The sequence below is a fragment of the Centruroides sculpturatus genome, unplaced genomic scaffold (assembly GCF_000671375.1).
Source record: "Centruroides sculpturatus isolate CEXI.00-Female unplaced genomic scaffold, Cexi_2.0 scaffold54, whole genome shotgun sequence".
Lineage (NCBI taxonomy): Eukaryota > Metazoa > Arthropoda > Arachnida > Scorpiones > Buthidae > Centruroides > Centruroides sculpturatus.
In genome coordinates this window covers 1,106,914-1,129,506 of record NW_019384340.1, presented here as the reverse complement: position 1 = coordinate 1,129,506, position 22,593 = coordinate 1,106,914, and the positions used below count along the sequence as shown (strand labels likewise).

Below are 22,593 nucleotides of genomic sequence, written 5' to 3'. Positions count from 1 at the left end.
AAAAACGATGGAGTAAATACAGTTACAGCCACTTGTCTACTCCAAATGAAAATTAATTAGAAATCATATTATATTTGTATTAAGGCATTTTTTACATTTATATTGCTAATTTACACTTTTAAATAATTTTAGATGTGAGAATAACCTCTTTGCAATAAACAAACAGAATGATTTGCATGACAACAATACAACATTTTATATCGCTGCTTTTATTAAGTTATATACTGTTGAATTTTTCTTTAATAAAAATATTTCATACATGTTTTGCGAATTATTTTTAATACAAATTAATATTCAGTTATCAGCGGATAAAAAAATAGTTACAGCAACGTGAAGTGCAAGGGAGATATCCATGGTCAGTGCAAACATGTAGTAGCAACGATTTTTACATTAAATAATTATAAAGACGAAAGTCTTACCCGAAAAACAACAATGGGTAATTCCACAACATAAGAAGATATACACATCGAGTGGATGTCTCCTTAGTAATTGCGTCATTCCAAAAGGATAAAAATACCAGCATCGTTATAATCAAATGCAACAACATTTTTATTATATCAAAGAGTAAAACACATTAATTATGCTCTTTCTTCCTCTTTCAAAAATAAAATACAGTAAGGTTTCATTACTCGATACATTAAATAATTCAATTAATTACATTTTAATTATAATTTTATATGTACTAGAAGCAGAGACTATTGTTTTTATATTGCTTTTAGACAAACACATGTTTATTTTCAGAAAAATTAATGATATTAGAATATTGAGTTAGTATTAGAAAGATCACTTATGTTTTAAACATTAAAACCACATTGAAAATTCTTCTAGAAAATTCTTATAAATAAATTCACTCCACAGAATGATCACGTTTGATACTTTCAGTACAATAGAATTCAATAATTCCAATAGACAGAGGGACAATACTTCATTCGAATTATAATATGTTATTTACGTTATGAATTTCTCTTATCTCTGACATAAGTATGTAAGACATTGATTTATGTTATATTCGTTTGATTAAAGAGGCTTGTCCTAGAGAAATCGTTGTATAATAATATTTAAAATACATAAATATCGAACCATTGCGGAGAATGCAAATTCCAAGGCACTGGAATCTGCATTCTTCAGAACTGACATTCCAGTTCGAGTATTTTACTGAGATTTAATCGAACGTGTAAAGTGATCCATTACCCGAGTGTACAATTTACGAGTTTACTAAAACATATTTAAGAAAATACCCGATTGTTGTATAATAGGAAATTTTAACTGTAATTAGGAAATGAGTTCTTTAAATTCCGAAATGTTTCTTCTAAAATTTGCCACGATGAACACTAATCTGGAAATCCATGTCATAACTGATGAACTGATGAGAATTTTTATTTATTAGAGGAAGAGCTCGAATAAATAAAAACTCTGTATTTTAATAATTAAATACCAAATTATAAAGGCCAAATTTTGTGTTAATAACAAATCTTTGTTTCTTGAAATAGGTCTCGGCTGGATTTAAAATCCTTCAGTATGTGTATGAGATTCTAAGGTCCACTACAAATTGTTTTGCTCTCCTCTTTTATTCTGGCTTTCCTAAGCACTTCGGTATGGATTAATCATTGTTCTGATAAAATGTGCACTCTTTTCTATGGGTAATATTGCGTACCGCCCCTTTTTGAACTGGTAGATGGTCTGCTATTCGGGAAATGTTTTCCAACATTTTGAAAAGTGCGAACTATTTCTTGCAAAAAAATGACTTTGTACTGTATAATCCTTTGTTTATACTATGGCAAGAAATATAATAATAAGTTTTTAAACATTCAACCAGTAGAGTTTTTCGAAACCCGAACACTACAACGTGTCCAAAGTACAGTTTCCCTACGCAGCAATGATTCTAAATGGAAGAAAGTAAAAAATTTCATTATATTGTTGATATATAAAAAACTATACAGAATAAAAGTTCAAATATATAAGGTATATAAGTATACAGAAAGAGATAGATGAATCAATATACAAGCAGAAAAGAAGAAAAATATATAAATATATAAATAATGTTTCTGTAATAATTTTAAATTGAAATGTACGAGGAATATCGTAAAAATTATAAAAATTATTTTAAATTTTTCGAAAATATCTCCTATCAGATTTCACTTGATATATATCTAAATTCCAAATGAGTTAGTCAGGTGAGCGTGCATAACATACCTGAGCAAACCTTCGATTTGCTTACTGAATTAGGTATTTAAGCTCGGTTCTCGTTTACTCGTACATATATAAGATTTTCGTTGATATCGTACGATATAATTTTCATGCAGATATTCAAAGACGTTTTAAAAATAGAAAAGTTTCGAAAATGATTCGTAATCCTGCAAATCATCCTCCCGATTGTTTCTGTTTATTATGTAGGATAACAGGAAATAGAAACATTCTTTTGATTTTTGGAGTTTACGTACCTTTAAAACACGAAAAGGTTAACTTTAGGTCTATATATAAGATATATCAATGGCTGATAAAAGCTTTATTTACTTCTTGTAACGTCATTATTCTTTTGTTTCTCTTATTACAAGACGAACAACGATATCGGCTCACAGGAGGCATCCACCGTCTTTTCGGTGTGGATTTTGTTCTTCGTTGCTTTTTAATCTTATCTTTTACTATATCCATTTCTTTACAATTTGAAGTTGTTCTGAGCGAAAATACAAGAATCTATACAAATCAAATTCTGGATAAGTGTAAAATATACTTGGATAATTTCAAAGAAAGTTCCGCATTCCTTAATTACAAATTAAGTAAATTTAACATTTGGTTGCTGACATCCACCTTCGTCATGATATTTATAATCAACACGGTAATGTTTGGATCTATTGTCAATGAAGAGAATGTACATTTTCTTGCATTGTATTTACTTCTAGCGTCATTCAACATGTATTACGGAATTGGATTCTTAACCATAACTCTGATCAACATCTTAGATATAGGCCACACGCTATACGAGAACATGTCTTCGTTATGTGAAATGATAGAAAATGCCATTGAAAATGGTAAACCGTTAGATTTACGTTTTGTGATTGAAAAACATGCTCAATATTGTGACATTCTTTTCGACTTGGACGAAATCGTTAATCCAATGATAGCACTTTATTACACGTTTCAGTTGGCCCTTACTGCAGAAACTTTCTATGTTGGCGTGTACGGCGAAGGAATAATGATCGAAAAACTTGCATACGTATATGCGGGAGTCGTAACCATCATTGCTTTTGCTTTTTTAACTCTTCTGACAACAGGGATACCAAAAACCGTAAGTTTCTTATTTCTTTCATAAAATATTTTGCTTTATAATTTTCAATCCATTAGCGTTTACAAGTTTTTATAAAACTCATCTCTACCCTCAAATATAAGCTTTTTGCTATTTTTAATAATTATTAATATAAAATGTTTTTAAAATAAAATATCATAAGAGATCGCTCCATTCACAATTTCATTTATTATGATTAATAATATAAAGAGTATTTTTTAACTTAAATCTTATAACAGCCGGGAAAGTCAAGCAACTCTTAAATATAAGTTATCATGCCAAATTTCGTTTCTTAATCTTTAACCCGTGTTGAAATATTAAATGAAATACATGCCAATACATATTCCGAATTATATTTATTAAAATTTTACTAAACTTTCTTCGTTCTTTGTCTTTTAGATGCATCGATTTGGCTTTCAACTCGAATTACTTTTCTTTCAATACAAAAATGTCAACGATCAATTAATGGTAATTATCGATTATTCTAAATTATAATAATATAAAAACTTTCGTAGGAGTTATTATATTTTCTCGTATATGTAAGAAATAATAATTGCAAAATTGTTTTTACATATCAATTACAGATCATTTCCTATAGGAAAAGACTAGGAACATATCCTCCGGCAATCACTGTAGGCGGAATATTTACAATAACTCGTAAAAGTATACCCAAGGTAAGACTGGATATATCAACAATTAATATAATATGTTATTATGACAGCGATTTTAATTATTATCTCCTTTAAAATATACTTACAAAATGAAATTAATGACTTCTCGTTATACTTTCAGATTGCACAGTCGATACAATCTGGTTTTTCTAGTTTAATGGGCATTAAAACGGGAGTTGATGCATGCGACGAAATGTTAAAGCAATTTGCAATGTGAAATTCACCATCTTAATCTGGAATCCCGGGACAAGCAAAAGACCAGGAAATGAGAAACCCTAATCTTAATGTTATCGATGCAATGTTTTGTAAATACACTGCATCGATATACATATTTAACTTTATTAATTTATTTCCGTGTGAAATTCTGTCAGAATTTCACACGGAAATAAATTTTTCAGGTTTATATTTTAAGCATTTTATTTTTTCTTATTCTTTGTTAGAATTTATAAAATACTAGCATACCCCGCCACGCGTTGTTGTGGCTCAAAATTTATCTATTATAAATGTATAACACTTCCCCGTGGGGGGGAAAAATTTTCGAAAAATCCCTTCTTAGTGTACATTCTGTTGACGTACCCTATTAAAACGCAATCAAAAACGCAAAAAACCGCATCTAAAAATAGTATAAATAGAAGCAGAGTTCTTTACAGTAAACCTTAATCTTGTCCATCTCCCCCAGTGGGGGGAATTTCGACACATATATTATATAAAAAAAAGTGCGTATTCGAATGCGGCGTTGTGTCAAAATTTCAAAGGAATCGGTAGGAATAAACGAACATTACATTTTTATTTATATAGATAGATAGATGATGATCCGCTTTAGTTCATTTTCACAGAAAAGCATACTTAGGGTGTCGTACTCGTAGCGCCATCTGTTGGACATAAAAGCCTTAACCCTAGATGATATCTTTTAATTTATATGAATATTTAACGGAATAATATACGTATAGCCCATGTCCACCCTGAAGGTCCATTCTAAATATTGGTGAAAGAATTTTTGAAATCGGATGAGTAGTTTCGGAGATTACTTGCTGCATACAAACTTACTTACAAACATTACCTCTTTATAATATTAGTATAGATAACTTTATAAGTAGCCTTGATTCCGTAGATTCTTGTTGGCTTCAGCACCCACAAAGGCGTTGTGTTCATTTTTACTATTGTCGTCATGATGAGTTCAGATACAGTATAGTAAAATAGTTTTCTGTATTTATTTTACTTAGTTTTTATGTGATTTTTGTGGAAAATTTCTGAAATAACAAAGTCTTTGCTTAGTTTTCTATTTATATCCTATCTACTTAGACTTTGTTTGTTAATATTTGTTTATGATCGAAAGAATGACATCATTTAATTCAGGAGTGTATACAGAATTTAGATCACCTATAGGCCTACATACTACGCTGTACATAAACTATTCTGTAGATTGTCGTAATGTTTAAAAAAAATTGATATTTTTCATAGCTGTAGTAAGTGTTTTTGAATTACTAAAATATAATATATGTCTAGAACAAGGGTCGACAAACCCTAAAAGTTTTCGAAACCTTACATCGACCCCCACCAAAAAGTTTATGTTAAAATAGTATTTTGTTTTGCTTGTAATACATTTCTTTTAATTTTACATTTTTTCATTTATTATATATTTGTTAATAATAATTTTTGTAACTAACAATCAGTGAGACGGATAAGCTTTATCCTTAGCTTAATCTTGATAATCGACCCCCAATAATGTTATATCGACCCCTGAGGGGTCGATATCGACCACTTTGGCGACCCCTGATCTAGAATAAAATATTTTTTGGTTTTATATTAAGTGATGTATAAGTAATGTAATTCATAATACAAATATAATTATATATAATTATATTTATTATAATTATATAACATAATATAATTAATAAACTAGGTCCAAGTAGACAGGATATGCACTGAAATTTAAAATAGTAAGAACGTGTAAAAAGAATTAATATTTGCTTAGTGTTTCGTGTCACATATTTATTTTCTTTTTTCGGTGCTTGTACTTAAAAATAGTAACTTTTGTACGGGGGATTTTCCCAATTCTCGAACCCCGTTAGAGAGAAATCGTGTTGTAGGAATGCAATGTTGTACGAGGAATACCTGTACCTACAGAGTAGCTGTAGAATTTTATGCAAATATGCACTTTAAAGTAGAAAATGAATTGAATAAAGTTTATTTATTTTAAAAGAAGTATGTTTATTTAATTCTCAGAATCTTACATAACAAATTTATTATTATTTTTTATTAACATATCTTTTCTGTAAATTAGAGATACAATGCAACCGATAATAATCACAAAGAATGTAATTATTGCTTAACAAGAAGAGAGTTTGAACTTTCAACTTAAATAATAATTATCGTCTACTTACGAACTGCGAATCAAAATTCTTTCATTAGAAATAATGGAAAGTGAATTAACCCGTTCCCAGACTCAAAACATTACCCATTTCTATAAATTAAATTAAACAATTAATAGCCTACACATAATTTAAAGGAACGATAACACAATTAAAATGCCTTAAATAATAAATTAAAACATGAAAACAATAAATAAAATAAGTAAATACTGTATAATAAAACGAAAATTTGAATTATTGTACCTAGACGAGGAATGGTGATGTCCCGATTCTTAAGGTGACTATGCAGCTTTTTGGCTCTCTCTAAAATAATCCTCTCGGAGATTATATCATCAGCTTATTGCTTCTCATTTGTCTACACCAGAAGGAATTTTTTCATCTCAATACGCGATATGCTGGAGGTCAACGTCGTCACACCTTTAGTTACATTTGCTACTTTTATTGCTTTCTTGTTCTTAAGAACGGTGCAAACTGTAGACACCGTAATACGGGGTACATGGCCCCAGATGTGCTACACAAGTACCGCTTTCAATCTTTGAGATAAGTCCCTTTATCACCTCAATCAACTGTACTACAACCATCGTCTTAAACTTCGTTCCTTCCATACTCTTTTTGGATGCAATGGATATTACGTACGGATTATATATATAGGCTATATGTATATATAACCAAACACTCCAAAAATAAAGAGAATAAACACTGAAACGTTTCTAAACAAGACAAAATATTTTGTAGCAATAAGTTAAATGCATTTCTAAACATTCTTATATTTTACTTTTCCGGCAGTCGACCCCCCTATAACACTGTTGATTATTCCGTTTTATATGAATTCCATGATGTACGAGTCACTTAGATTTTACAAATACGTAAGCCGTTCACAGCCTGGCACACGTATTTGTAAAATCTAAGTGACTCGTACAACATGGAATTCGTATAAAACGGAATAATCAACAGTGTTATAGGGGGGTCGACTGGTATGTATATATAACACGGGAAAGCATTGAAATAGTGTAAAAATTAGTCGCACATTAATGGTCTAACTGATTTTTAAATAAGACAATGAACTTTGTAAACACAGATGTTGAATTCGCATTCGTTATCTTAATAGAGAAGTACAAAAAATAAAACTTTTCGTAAGATTTAGTAGAAAAAAATTATAAAAATTTATTGTGTATTGTAAAAAGTTGTATAACATACAAATAAACGGGAAGTTCATACTGTTTCTATTAATATCCAAAGACCTCTGGCGCTCTAGAAGACTCAGAACGGCAGTGTTTTACAACCTAGGTCCTAGACCCATTCCATCACCACCCGGCCATCCCCATCTTAAGGGGTTCGAATTGATTGGATTAGGCAACGTAACACATGGAAGTTCTGGTCTCTCGGTAGGACTCTGAAGGGAAAGCAATCCGTATTTAGATGTTAGACACGTGAAAAATAAAACCCAAAAATCTCCACGCGATCTAGAGAAGCGCGAACCCGCGACCAAATTTTCAGTAGTTTTTATCTACTCCGCTAGTGGTAATCTAGTGGTAAAATAAAATAAAATTAATGTTTATCACGACTATATTTTAATAATATTATTATATTAGAAATAAATACAGGAGCTTAGATATGGTCTTAAAAACATATCTAGGCAGACAAAAATTAATTAGGTGTTTATTTAATATGACAAAAAACATTCGTTTATTACACACTTTTACTTTTTTACTACTACCCAGTTTCCACCAGAAGGTTATTAACAGATATTATTTCAGGCTACAGTATAAAATTAAGGCCAATAAATATACAAAATGAGGCCAAAATGATCACTTCTGTATACATGTCATAAAAGTATAATCAGTTAGAAGAAAAGGTATGACATTTTCCATATATTTTTGNTTTAGTCTGCTTCCGAATGAAGGTATAAATACATTGATCGATATTATATAAAATTGAAAAAAAATGATAAATATTTCATATAATTATAGGGACCAAATGTTATCAATCAAATGTTATTGAAGAAGATTAATGGAAAGAGGAACATTCTTCTTACTCCAACAGAATTATCTGGCAAATATGTCATACGTTTCGTAGTTTGTTCGAGAAACATAACAATGGCAGATATTGAATATGCTTGGAAAGAAATTATAATGGTTGCAAACACATTGAATATTAACAATGGAGAAAATTTTGCTTCGATCAAAGAAGACTATAATCAAACAATTCAATCTTCGTGGAAATGTAGTACATTAGTTAAATAATTAAGTATACATTTATAACTAACAATATAAAAATGTATCCAAACTAATTTTTAATATTTAAACCAAGAAAGTAATATAACAAACACGAAGAAATAAAATTATTTTGTTTTAATTATCCTCTTGAGATCCACTACTGAAAAAACTATTTTTTTATTGAAGTTTTGTTATGCTTTTGACCTTTATGTGTCACTTATTAGTAAATTGTCATATTATTACTCTTATAGTTTAGAAGACACATCTTTCAGTTCATATTAAAAGAGAATGGAATTGGAAGAGTTTCGCGTGTGTGCCAAAGAACTCGTTGACTATATAGCGGATTATTTTAAATACATTCACGAAAAACCTGTATTTTCTGGTGTTCAACCTGGATACATCAACGAACTTATACCAGACGAAGCACCTAATAATGGTGAACCATGGAAGAATATATTTAATGATCTTAACAGAGTCATCATACCTGGTGTAAGTAAATGAAAATTTTATTAAGTTTATTACCAAATTATTTTATTATATATTTGATTATATAAGTATCTATTTGCAGATGACTCATTGGGCATCTCCACATTTCCATGCATACTTTCCATCGGTTAATTCTTTTCCATCGATTTGTGCAGATATGCTCTCTGGTGCACTTAACTGTATTGGTTTCAATTGGGTAAAGATTTATAAATCAATTTTGTAGCGTAAAAAATAGAATTAAATACATTATTTTTCTTTTTTTTCAGGCTGCGAGTCCAGCTTGCACCGAATTAGAAATGAAAATGACTGATTGGTTAGGTAAATTGTTGAACTTGCCCGAAGAATTTCTATTCTGTTCGGGAGGAAAAGGAGGAGGAATTATACAAGTTAGAACACTGTTTTTTTAAATGTTTATTAAATATAATAATTTAATAACACAGTGTAAATTATTTATAGGGTTCCGTAAGTGAATCGACATTATTAGCATTGCTTGCAGCTAGAAAATTAGTAACTTCAGTTATTTTGAAAGATCATCCTAATCTACATCCCTCACAAATTTATCATAAATTAATTGCGTATACTTCTAATCAGGTAAAATAAAAAAAAATTTGTATAAAATTTAATATATTTATTATTTAAATAATTACTAATGTAATTTATTTTAGGGTCATTCTTCAATCAAGAGAGCCGCTTTATTTACTGATATAACATTGAGATATTTGAATACTGACGAAAAGTATGGTTTAAGAGGAGAAACTTTACGAAAGGCTATCGAAGAAGATCTTAAAAATGGTTACGTTCCTTGTTTTGTAGGTATTTTAATCGTTTTATTTAAAAACAAATTTAACTTTATAATGATACACCAATTATTTACAGGTGGCTGCAACGTTAGGAACGACGAGTTCTTGCGCCTTTGATAATTTACAAGAAATAGGAGCAATATGTTTGTGCTTTTTTTAAAATAAAGATATTCTAGTTATAGATTACTTTTTTTCAATATAATGTACAAAATTACAGGTAAAAAAGAAAAGTTATGGCTTCACGTGGATGCTGCTTACGCTGGTGCCGCTTTAATATGCCCAGAATTTAGATATATAGCTAATGGAATGGAGGTTAGTCTGACATTTTTATTATAAATATTAAAATATATTCATAAACAATAAAGTTTACTTTAATAGTACGTTCATTCATTTACTATGAGTCCACATAAATGGATGTTGGTGAATTTCGATTGTACCGTCATGTGGTATGTATAATTACTTTAAAAAGCATTAAATTGGCATCGTAATTAAATATTTTGAAGAACGTATATATTATTTTAGGATTAAAAATGGCGCAGATCTAAAGGAATTGTTTGAAGTTAATCCGCCATATTTGCGTCACGAAAACGAAGAGAAAGTTCCGGATTATAGAGTAAGGGTTATAAAATTTCTTAATATTTATATCTACAAATTAAAATATATTAATTTGTTTATTGTTAAGCATTGGCAAATACCATTGGGTCGAAGATTTCGTTCTTTAAAGTTATGGTTTGTACTAAGAAGTTTTGGAAAGAAGAAAATACAGGCTATCATAAGAAAGGTAGATTAATGTAAACGCATAAAAAATACTTTTATTTATATTATATTAACTATTTTTTTATTTTAGCACGTCTCTTTAGCTCGAGAATTTGAAAAACTAGTTTTAAAAGACGAAAGATTCGAAATATGTGCTCCTGTCGTTATGGGTTTAGTCTGCTTCCGAATGAAGGTATAAATACATTGATCGATATTATATAAAATTGAAAAAAAATGATAAATATTTCATATAATTATAGGGACCAAATGTTATCAATCAAATGTTATTGAAGAAGATTAATGGAAAGAGGAACATTCTTCTTACTCCAACAGAATTATCTGGCAAATATGTCATACGTTTCGTAGTTTGTTCGAGAAACATAACAATGGCAGATATTGAATATGCTTGGAAAGAAATTATAATGGTTGCAAACACATTGAATATTAACAATGGAGAAAATTTTGCTTCGATCAAAGAAGACTATAATCAAACAATTCAATCTTCGTGGAAATGTAGTACATTAGTTAAATAATTAAGTATACATTTATAACTAACAATATAAAAATGTATCCAAACTAATTTTTAATATTTAAACCAAGAAAGTAATATAACAAACACGAAGAAATAAAATTATTTTGTTTTAATTATCCTCTTGAGATCCACTACTGAAAAAACTATTTTTTTATTGAAGTTTTGTTATGCTTTTGACCTTTATGTGTCACTTATTAGTAAATTGTCATTATTCTAAAATTTTTTTGTTCTGATCATTAAAAAATGGTACGTGTCATATATGACACAATAGTTCTCTACCTATACAAAATGCAAACTTTTCCGTTCATGTAAAAATGATTTATTTGACTGTTTTTGTACATTATTTGACATTTTTTTATTTATATATGATATGCTTTGAAACAATTTTTATTTTACCAAGGCACAGATGTATTTTGCAGTTGATACAGTACACTGTAGCTCATACACTTTTACATTCTTACATTGGGCAGTGGTAATTTTTGCAATTTACAATGATTTCTGGCACGTGTTTTGCTTCACTTTTGCATTGTATTTCACTGGGATGCAAAGTTGAAGTATTTTTTGTATAATTTTCTTTTCTTTTTCGTCATTTTTATTGATCCTTTTTTTCTTATTGCCTGTACTGTCTGAATGTGATAGCGATTTTGACACTTTTTATAATTTGTTTTTTGAACAGACTAATGACTTACACTCTTCAGCACAGTCTGCTCAAAGAACAAATGTTTTGTCACTGTCTTTATCACTGAACCAGTCTCCCACTTCAGACAAATTTCTATCAATATCATGTGTCTTATCGTGTTTCTTATATATTTCGACTGTTGACAATGAGAAATTAAAACTAAATCATTGACATTTATTATAAATATGATATTAAGAATTTATAAGTTTTTAATAAAAACATATGCTCAGACAATCATTTATATTTTCCTTTGTTTCTGTCGCAGTGGAATGCGTGTGGTCTAATAAGCTTCACTAAACTCTAATGACAAAATGTATAACTAATATAATTGTTTAGCAAGCAAAAAAGCAGAGCTGCTTCTCATTCTTTGGAAGGAAAATTGCGTGTCATATACGACACATGGCATCCCAAGAGGTTATGCAACGAGCAATTGTTTATTGTTATATGATCACAATGCCGGGCTGCAAATTTTTTTATCATATGTTTAATTTATTTAATTCAAAATATATGCTCTCCATCTCAAATTAGTAGTGACTTGCCCCTGTACAGTACATCATACTTTTTCCTGTAACAATAGAGTCGTTAACAAAATTTAATCTCGAAAGCTATGATAACACTATAGAATTATACGAAAATATAAAAACAGCACTAAACTAAGCATCAAATGAAGCTAGGACAAATCAATGAACATGGAAAAACTTTTAAAAAATTCTGGTGGGACGAAGAAGTAGAAAACATGATACAACAAAAAAGTAACTTACTTAAAATGAATGAACACTAAAAAAGAAGAGGATAGAATAAGATATAAAAAAAACTTAGAAAATCAATAAAAAATTAATTCTGGAAAAGAAAAGATTGGGTTGGGATAGAAAATGTAGAGAAATAGAAAGATATACAGGAGGAAGAAATTGCACTAAATCATGGAAATTGCTAAAAAATGTTAGAAATTAAAGTAATAGTAATAAAGGACAGTTTGTCTCAGTTAAATAATGGAAAGAATATTATAAAAATTTATTAACAGAAGATAGAATTCAATTTACGACAGAAGATATAAACGTAGAAAAGGAGGTACCAATTCATTTAGAGACAAAACAGATTAGACAAGCGTGTAAGAAATTGAAGAATAATAGAGCAAGTGGTCCTGGAGGAATACCGGCAGAACTGATAAAAAAATGGAACAGAAAAATTATTTACAATGACAACAAAATTATTTGAAAGGTGTCTTAATGGAAAAGACATTCCAAAAGAATGGAAAATTGGACTTTTGACATCTATCTATAAAAAAGGAGACAAACAAAAATGTGTGAACTATCGAGAAATTACAGTAACATCAACATTTAGTAGATTATATGGACTAATAATAAGAGATATAATCGAAGAAAAATATCAAACAAAAGAAAAAGAAGAGCAGAGTGGATTCAGAACAAAGATGGACAATAATTTCTGTATAAAACAGATTATGAAATAAAGATTAGCAACAAAACAGGAAACTCATTTGTTGTTTATAGAGTTAACAAAGGCATATGATAATGTCCCAGCATCAAAACTATGGGAGACATTAAAAGATATAAATATAAATATTGATATTAATAACACACTTATTAAAGCAGTTAAAGAATTACAGTATATAAAGAATCTATAACGAAAAGAAAAATTGGAAGAAATATTCAAAAGGATTTATGGTATCAAAAGGACTAAGACAGGGATGTTGTATCTCACCAACTTTATTTAAAATCTACGTAGAAGGAGTATTGAAAACATGGAAAAAGAAATGTAATACGGGAATAGATATTAACGGTAAGCCGACAATTCGCAGATGATCAGGAGGTAATGGCAGAAGATAAGGATGATTTGGAATACATGACAAGAAAAATAAAAGAGGAATATTTTAAAGGAGGTTTATATATAAACACGAGTAAAACAAAATATTTCTGCATAGGAGGGGTTAAAACAGACACGGAACTGGAAGAAGGAAAAAAGATTGAGGGATGTGAGCATTACAATTACCTTAGAATACAAATTCATCAAGATGGAAGAGATGCATTAGAAATTAATATAAGATTAGCACAAACCAAGAGAGCAGTTAAAAGATTAAATAAAATATGGTGGAGTGAAGAAATAACCAGATCAAGAAAATATATAATGCTATTGTTAAAAGCCTTCTGTTATACGGGGCGGAGGCATAGAGAATGACTGGGGAAGAGAAGAGAAAAGTAACAACAATTGAAATGGATGCATTGAGAAGATCGTGCAGAATCTCGAAAAGTGAAAGAATAACTAATGAGAGGATCAAAAACCTATTGGGATTGAAGAAAACGGTTTTGGAAGAAATACAGAGGAAACAACTTATTTGGTTTGGAGACGTGAAAGAATAAGTGATGAGAAACTCCCGAAAATATCAATGGAATACATTTAACAAAAGAAGAAAAAGAGAGGAAGACCCAGGCGAACTTGGTACGATGGCGTTAACACGTAGTGAAAACGGGATTAAAGAGGAATGGTGTATGGACAGAGAGAGATGGGGAGAGTTCTTAGAGGTCGGAAGGCGACGTCACACGCCATAAACCGAATATAGATAGAATTTGATGAATGTGAACTTTTATGCTAATATGCGTTATCATATATTCATTTCACCACAAAAATTTTGTAATGCCATTTAAAATTTGAATAGTGAAAAATAATTTGAAATATGAGTCATTTCAGTGAAAAANTCAAAAACCTATTGGGATTGAAGAAAACGGTTTTGGAAGAAATACAGAGGAAACAACTTATTTGGTTTGGAGACGTGAAAGAATGAGTGATGAGAAACTCCCGAAAATATCAATGGAATACATTTAACAAAAGAAGAAAAAGAGAGGAAGACCCAGGCGAACTTGGTACGATGGCGTTAACACGTAGTGAAAACGGGATTAAAGAGGAATGGTGTATGGACAGAGAGAGATGGGGAGAGTTCTTAGAGGTCGGAAGGCGACGTCACACGCCATAAACCGAATATAGATAGAATTTGATGAATGTGAACTTTTATGCTAATATGCGTTATCATATATTCATTTCACCACAAAAATTTTGTAATGCCATTTAAAATTTGAATAGTGAAAAATAATTTGAAATATGAGTCATTTCAGTGAAAAAAGAAAACAAATTGCAAAAATCAAGTCCTTTGCAGTATTAGTGAGGTTGCGGCCAAAGTTTTCATCTCTAAAACGTGAACGTCGGCCGCATTATTACAATATATTCTTGACACTATTTAATGGGAGGACTGAGAAGAATAATTGAATAGTTCACAGAGTACTGCAAGCTTTCGCGAGAATATAAAAGAAGAAATTTATTAAATGACAAAGTTAAAAAATTAGTAGACACGAACCGAAGAAATTGAAAAAGGCTAAGTAATACAGTACTACAGAAAAAAGTTTCAGAAACTTTATTTCTTAGGTAAAATTAAATATTAGTTGCAATATAATGTGCAGATAAAAGTGAAAAAATATTGTATGTATTACTGTAGAGACTGGACACGTGGAAGTATTGCTAGAGCGATTTTTGCTGTACATTACAAATCTCATTGTTTTCTTCAAAATAAAATATTCAATCGAGATCTAATTATTTTGCAACCGTTTTGAGAGAAAAAATTCTTAATTCATGATTCATGGATTCTCACACTTATTAAAAATTTCATGACTTTTCATCGAATTTTAATAGAAATTTAATTAAACTTATAAAACTTAAATTATTTTCTGTATAATTAAGGCAATAATATGAGACTTGGTTTTGTGATTTTGAATTTTAGATTAGCTTTCACTGCTCACATACCTGGCTGAACAGTAATAGTTTCATCCTCTCACTATAGCACTGACTTTTGCGAATGATGCTTACAATTGGATGGTCTCACAATAAAATTTTTCATTGTGAGACCATCCAATTGTAAGCTAATTGATTCCGCGATGAACATGCCATATTAATTAAATTCACTGCATTGTCCAGGATTGGAGTCAACAATCCACTTGGTATTACGCTGCATCTTGTCAGATCGTCAGTTGTTTCATATTCAGTTAGCCATACACTTTAACCTAATTTCGAGACAGTCCGAACGTTGCGGCAAATTAGGAAGTGTTGCTTTCTGTGTTCGAAAGCAGATGTAACACTAAGTTTATCAGTACTCCAAGAATGATAACTTACCAAATATACTTTTCTGCATTCTTCGGTCTCAACTCGTAGCCCGCTCGCAATTTCCAATCGCGTACGCCATATGTTATTGCACAGTGAAAAACTATGCGAGAACATATGGTACAGTCCACTTCACCAAGCGAAATCACGCAGTCGAATTTCTGCAAAAAAAACGTTACTTGCAGCAAATAAAACTGTAAGCCGTAACAGCTAAATTATTTACAGTCGACCAGCATTCATCGCCCGAAAATCGAACCCGAATCACTCGCTTGGGAGGCGTGATTCTTCCATTCTACCGATGCTCTTCGTGCTTTCATCTTTGCAAGGAATTCGACTTAAACTCTTCAGTGACTCCACCGACATCATGCCACTGTCAAACAGTCCACTAAGACGGTTCGCTAAGCGTTGCAGCGATTTCCTCTTATCAGAAACCCACAAACCATCAGTAAAATTTATTTAATGCGTTGAATTTTTTCCGTCGTTCTTACAGCAGTTCGAAAGTTTCAGCGTAAACTGTTAAAAGTTTTCAGTTTCAGTTTGACAGACAGAGTAATATGTAGCAATGAATAAGTGGCAGACATTAGAGAGGAATCAGTTCGATGTAGGAGGATCACGGTTACACTTCATCAGAGCATTGGACATTTGTACGTTGTACAGTACTTCTACTTAAACATGTGCGAACGTCATCGAGATTGGTACAGAACTAATAGTCAGTTGTTTAATGTAGTATGAACAAAGTTAAAAAAAAATCGTTAAATTCAATTAAAAACTACTAAATTCAACGTTAAAAAATGTTTTTATTAAAAACAAAATGTTTTCTAACATATATTCTGTTTATCATTGTGTAATTAGTATTTACAAATTAATTTATAAAATTAATTATTTCACCTCAGAATACTTGCGTGTAAACTTGATTTAGTTAAGCACTCGGTTTACTTTCTAACAGAATATTCGAGTTTGTTTCTTTATTAGTAGGAATTTTCCCTCTGATTATACAGCAAAAATAAACGAATAGCATTTCTAGAAAATCGAATACTGCAATAAGAGATATTCCCAACCAAATCCCAATGTAACCGCCAATATAACTGAAAAATTCGATCAACTGAAAGACAAATAAAACACATTTCATTTAATGTATTATTTAACAAATATATAAAATATCGGGTAATCACGTTTAAAGTATTCCCCATTCAACGCTATTTACATAGATATTTAGCAGCCAAATTGCAACGTGTTATCGCTAAACCACACTTTTTAAATGTCTGCACAAATACCAAAAATTACACAGATTGTCCAAATGCACAACGAAATTTAGTTGCATTTAGTCTATTACATATCCCTGGTAGATAAGAGTTGAATGGAGGTACAGTACTTAAACCCATCAGTCGTTATTATTCTATTGAACATACCTCGTATTGCGGTTTATATTTATAAACCAGAATTTCAGGTCTCTTGTAGAAAACACTTATCGTCGAATACCATATTCTTATTTAAACAAAATACTATTAGTAATTGCTAATTATTATTTAAGTGGGTATATTTTTATAAGAAAAGTTAATACAGTAATTCAGGAAAATTTCCGAAAAGATACTCACTTACAACCTCTTCTGCATTGTTTATAACATTTATCAACATCTACATCTGAAATACATTGGAATTCCTCTAAAGTAAAAGAAAGAAACATATTTATTTCACTTAGGGGCGAGAATTATAATAGTGAAATATTGTACTCTCAGATCTTTCGATTAAAATCACACTATGCCTATATTTAAAAGGGTCTGCAAATAACTATCTGTAGTTGTTTTAAATATGTGATAGCCATTTTCATAACCAGGAAATACCCGGCTAACCTATGTAATAAAACTTAATAAAACATTAATATACAAAGAAAAAAACTTTTGTTACTTCCGTTTCTTATCCGTCGTTTTAACACATCAGCGACAGTCCACAAAGAATTCACACACACACACAGTGAAGTGTTTTTGACAAAATAATACATTTAAATTAAAGTATAAATAAAAATTTAACTGATTATTTAATTACATCTTACCTTCCTCATCGCAGAAGTTTCCAGTAAAAGGAAAATTATACTCTCCCAATACGCAATTGCAGTTTTCTAGCCATAATTCTTTTCTGCATTCAATTATGCAAAACTACGAAAGAAACTAATTATTTTACATATGTATTCACAATATAATAACGTACAAAACAAAGATATAACAATTTTAAACACAATATTGCTTACATCACGACTATAAATACCATTAAAGCCTTTGTCTTTTTGTTTTTCATAATCTGTACAATTTGTATTGTAGGGAGAATCCAATAGATTTTCTTGTACCTGGAATAAGTTTGAGTGTTATATTAATGATTAAATTACTGATATTATAGTTATGATTTACTTACAGCTTTCAATTTAACGTTATAAGTTCTTCCCGGTTTAATTTGAAAGCCGTCAAGAAAAGGGTTGACGAGTTGATCACGATTATGTACAGATACTTTTGCACCTACAGGAGTACTCGGATTTGATATTTCTTTAGGATTAAACGTTACTAATATAGTACCAACGAGTTCTCCTTCCGAAACTAAATACAATAAAAGTTATGTTAATTTCTTACAAGGGTTGTGTACATAATTTACATCATATTTAAGAAATATACTTACTAAAAGCGTTGAATTTGTCATAAACGACAGTGTAATAAGAATTGTCAAATTTAGCTAAATCGAGAGAATAGCATTTCCTCAATTTTCGATAAGTGTTCGTATAAAACACTGGAGTCGTTAAATTGCTGAAATTATGAAAGGAAAGTTACTGATCAATCATTAATTAAAATAATAATTATGAGGCTAACCTATAATTTTTTAAAATATCGTCAACTGTAGGTCCGTAGATATCCACAATACTACGTAGATAGTCCGAAACCACAGATAAGTTATGTGTCGGAAACTATTAAAATTAAAAATAGTTATTAATAAGTATTAAAATATCAGAAAACAAATATAATTTACTGTATAAGAAAATATATAACATATGTCTATCATCTCTCGCTCTATAACACTTGGTAGAAGTATAAATTTTCTATTCTAATTATATAAAATCCCTATTTTTCTATTCGCTATTTCTGTGTGATATTATATAATATAAGTACTTACAGAAACGTAATATAAATTTACGATATTGAGTTTAGAGAAAATAAAATTTCTAGGAATAAATTAAATCGTAACGAAGTGGTTGTTCTACTTTATTATTCAACAGGGAACAAGTAGAAACTACATTTTATGATGTATAAACAGTTAAATTTAACTGCAGATGTTTCGAAAGTAAGAAATATAAAACTTGTTATCTCTAAAGTAAATATTAAGATTTGAAAAACGATCTTAAAGTCTACATTTTATTTCAGAATTTATTTATAATTGATATCTTAATTACCTTCCCGGCTCAGGAGATCTTGAAAACGTTTGTGGGTAATTTCTGTATGTATGGTGTTATGTGTGTGGGGGGTAACAATTTGTTCACCCTCTTTGAAATTTAATAACTCCTGTGCTTTTTATCGAGAATTTCTGAAATTTGGCAGGGAGGTTTTTAGGACATTTATGTATTAAATTGCTGTTATTAAAGATCGAGAAGATCGCGTGTCGAGGTCACACACTTAAGGTCAGGTTTCGTGGTAATTTATAGTTTCCTCAGGATCCTAGAGAGTAAATCTAAAAAATCATTCAATCCTACTGAAGACACTACAATAAATATTTTTTATTAATTGTAAATATAATTTTTTTTTCACTTTTTAAAGGAATGAAAATCATCTCTCATCTGTCAGAGACAGTTAGACGACATTTAATGATTTATGATATGAACAATTTAATTATTTCTCATCATAACTCTGTTTTATGTTTTTCCAGACGTAACGTGTTTTAGTATTATTACTCTTTTTTATTGTGTGAATTTTTAAGATTTTAATGGAGTTTACAGATTTGAGTACACAGACAGATCTGTTTGAAATATATATAGTCACTCTAATATGAGTAAATTTTAATTATATTTAAAAATTTTATACATATTTTTAAACATCTTTTAATTAATTTGGTTCAAAATATAGCCTTTTAGATATTCTGTTTACTATTATATTATTTAGTGATTGGAAAAACGAAAGGTAGCCTAAATTTTGAAAAATATTGTAATAAAAAATATATAACTACTATTTAAGAGAGGAATTTTGTCATTTTATAAAGAGAAACATCATTAAAAATATAGTGAAGATTTTTTACTGATTAATAACTCGTTTGTTTATAATTTCTGGCATCTGAATGCTGACTTGTGAAGAAAAAATGCTGATTTGCTTGGTCTTAGACTTGTTTTGGAAGAAGTTCAAGAATGAAATATGTTCTTTTTACGAGTAGTATAATTTTAAAAGGCTTTTTTCAGTGATAAATATTACTGGAAAATTATTTTATTGCAGCAAAAATATTTATTACTGTTGGAATATTGTTTGTTATTAGTATTCTCTCAATAGAAAGGTCATCCTTTCTATTGAGAGAATACTAATGTGATTTCCAGGAAACAGGATTCTGTTTGCTACAGCATTAAATGACTGTTCTGCATTTTTATCATGAAAATATATTAGGCTTCTTTAGTTAAAGCAGTATATTACTAATTAACTTTGATAATAATCTAAAAAATGCGATAATCTCGATCATAAATTATTCATATTATCATTGNATATTACTTAACGATTATAAATTAAAAAATTTAATTTATAATCGTTAAGTTATAATTCACTTCATTTAAATTCTATTGTGAAAATCTTACAATTTTAATGCAGGTGATTAACATATTAATTACTTTTCCAGTTAAAAGAGACAATAGTTAGTCAATTAGTCTAGCTTGTTAAATTAGTTATTTTTACATAATAAATTAATATGTACGTTTAAGTTAATTTTTCACACAGCTAGTTCAAGTGAAGTGACACAAGACTTTATTGCATTAACAAACCAACTGCTACAAAACTGGAATTGTAATGTAAAGTGTAGTAAATACCTAAAAATATAACTTGAAATCGTTCATAGATAATTCTCATTCACAGCAAAAGATAGAATATGATGACACCTTTTCTTGACGACATACATTTAAATATATTAATTCAAAATAAAAATGTCACTTCCTTGTAGATGTATATAAGCATATGAAATTACAAGGTCATATCAACAAGGAATTTATCAATGTTTTAATTTATAATTAATCTCTAACAAAGTATATTTGGCATAAAACCATTCTTCTGTATATTCAATGTAGTTTAGTAATGTATAACAGCAATTTTTACTATCTACTGAAGCGTAACTGGCAAGAATAAATAGATACAACCTCGACATCCGTTGATACGTAGTATTATTATTATACTAATGTCGACCTTGAATTGAGAATTGGTATTTAGTTATTAGTTTTTAATATAGTTTATTCAATGTTACTGACCTAAGTGAGAAGTCATTTAGCATATTATTTTAATCGAATCGCTTACCATTAAGTTATCGACGTCACTATCTTTACAGAAATATTCGAAACGTTCGCATAAAGCTTTCATATTTTTCGGTTTCTCGCATTCTTCCGGAAAATCTTTACACAAAGGAATACGTCGCAGTCTAAAAATAAAGTTTTAGTTTAATATTCAAATGAAATTTACTATAATAAAGAATAAGACACGCTTTAGAAAAATTCCTATAACTTCTATAGCATATAATTTAACATGTATTAGAAAAATGATAAAAGGTTAAGAAACAATTCTTTATTATTTAAGTAAAGCGCATTTCTTACCCGTTAAGATCACATATTGTTAAAACAGGTTTTGGAAGCTGTTCGGTTTCTTTAAATTCCACCAAAACGTCTAAAGTTGTAGGATAAGCGAGGTAAAGGATAATATAAGATATAAGATGATATAAAAATCCAGATAAACAAGCAAAAAATACGATTATTTTGAAGATTTTTCTTCTTCCGTCTGATTCTGTAACTATTTGAGGTACTCCAGTTAACAAAACATCTTCTAACATTTTCATAAAGAAAATGCGCTTTTCTTTACAAGAAGATTTATCTCTTCTTTTACTACCACTATCATCCGCCATTTCTATAAATATAAAAGTAAGATATTTTATATATTAATATTATTTCTATTTCTTATAATTCCTTAGCAAATGAAGTATATAAGTTTTTGTACGAGACGATAAACAATAAGAGCTGTTTTATATCATCGAAAACACTTAGCTGTCTACAATACTTTCTATTATCAACAACATCTACATATGAGTCATTGTCAATTAAAACAAACGTACTAATATATAAATAAATACCGTTCTGCAAGTAATTAGAAGGCGTGAATGACAGATAACATGACAATAGTAGTGTATACGAAATACGATAAAGAACTCACCTTTCTATTTTAAACGCTTTTCTAAACACTTTCTTTACGAAGGATGTAACGTAAATGAAAAGTCAGTTTAATGTTTGTGTCTGTACTTGGAATATTCCATTTGTACGAAGGGAAAACTCGTTTCAAAAACACCATCTGTATCATAAAATACGGAAATACGTTTAAAGATAATAAAATATCTAACGTTTTCTACTGATTTGTGAGTGTAATTTATTCTTAAA

General features: G+C 29.5%; 2 protein-coding genes across 2 annotated transcripts; one reads left to right on the top strand and one right to left on the bottom strand.

Annotated features, from left to right (window-relative positions):
- Positions 1–8,816: 8,816 nt before the first annotated feature.
- Positions 8,817–11,144, top strand: LOC111633880 (aromatic-L-amino-acid decarboxylase-like). The gene is made up of 12 exons (XM_023378525.1): positions 8,817–9,031; positions 9,111–9,224; positions 9,295–9,414; positions 9,485–9,619; positions 9,694–9,837; positions 9,905–9,971; positions 10,046–10,140; positions 10,207–10,274; positions 10,351–10,441; positions 10,511–10,609; positions 10,676–10,777; positions 10,845–11,144. The coding sequence occupies exons 1-12, from the start codon at positions 8,831–8,833 to the stop codon at positions 11,115–11,117; spliced, it is 1,509 nt and encodes a 502-aa protein (XP_023234293.1). The 5' UTR covers positions 8,817–8,830; the 3' UTR covers positions 11,118–11,144.
- A 4,644-nt stretch (positions 11,145–15,788) lies between these two features.
- LOC111634211 lies at positions 15,789–22,593 on the bottom strand. The gene is made up of 11 exons (XM_023378935.1): positions 22,373–22,593; positions 21,763–22,069; positions 21,470–21,590; positions 18,809–18,903; positions 18,621–18,745; positions 18,363–18,541; positions 18,202–18,297; positions 18,007–18,109; positions 17,552–17,618; positions 17,366–17,441; positions 15,789–17,058 (listed from the first exon to the last, which is right to left on the bottom strand). Exons 2-11 carry the CDS (start codon positions 22,065–22,067, stop codon positions 16,876–16,878), a joined length of 1,350 nt encoding a protein of 449 aa, XP_023234703.1. The 5' UTR covers positions 22,068–22,069; positions 22,373–22,593; the 3' UTR covers positions 15,789–16,875.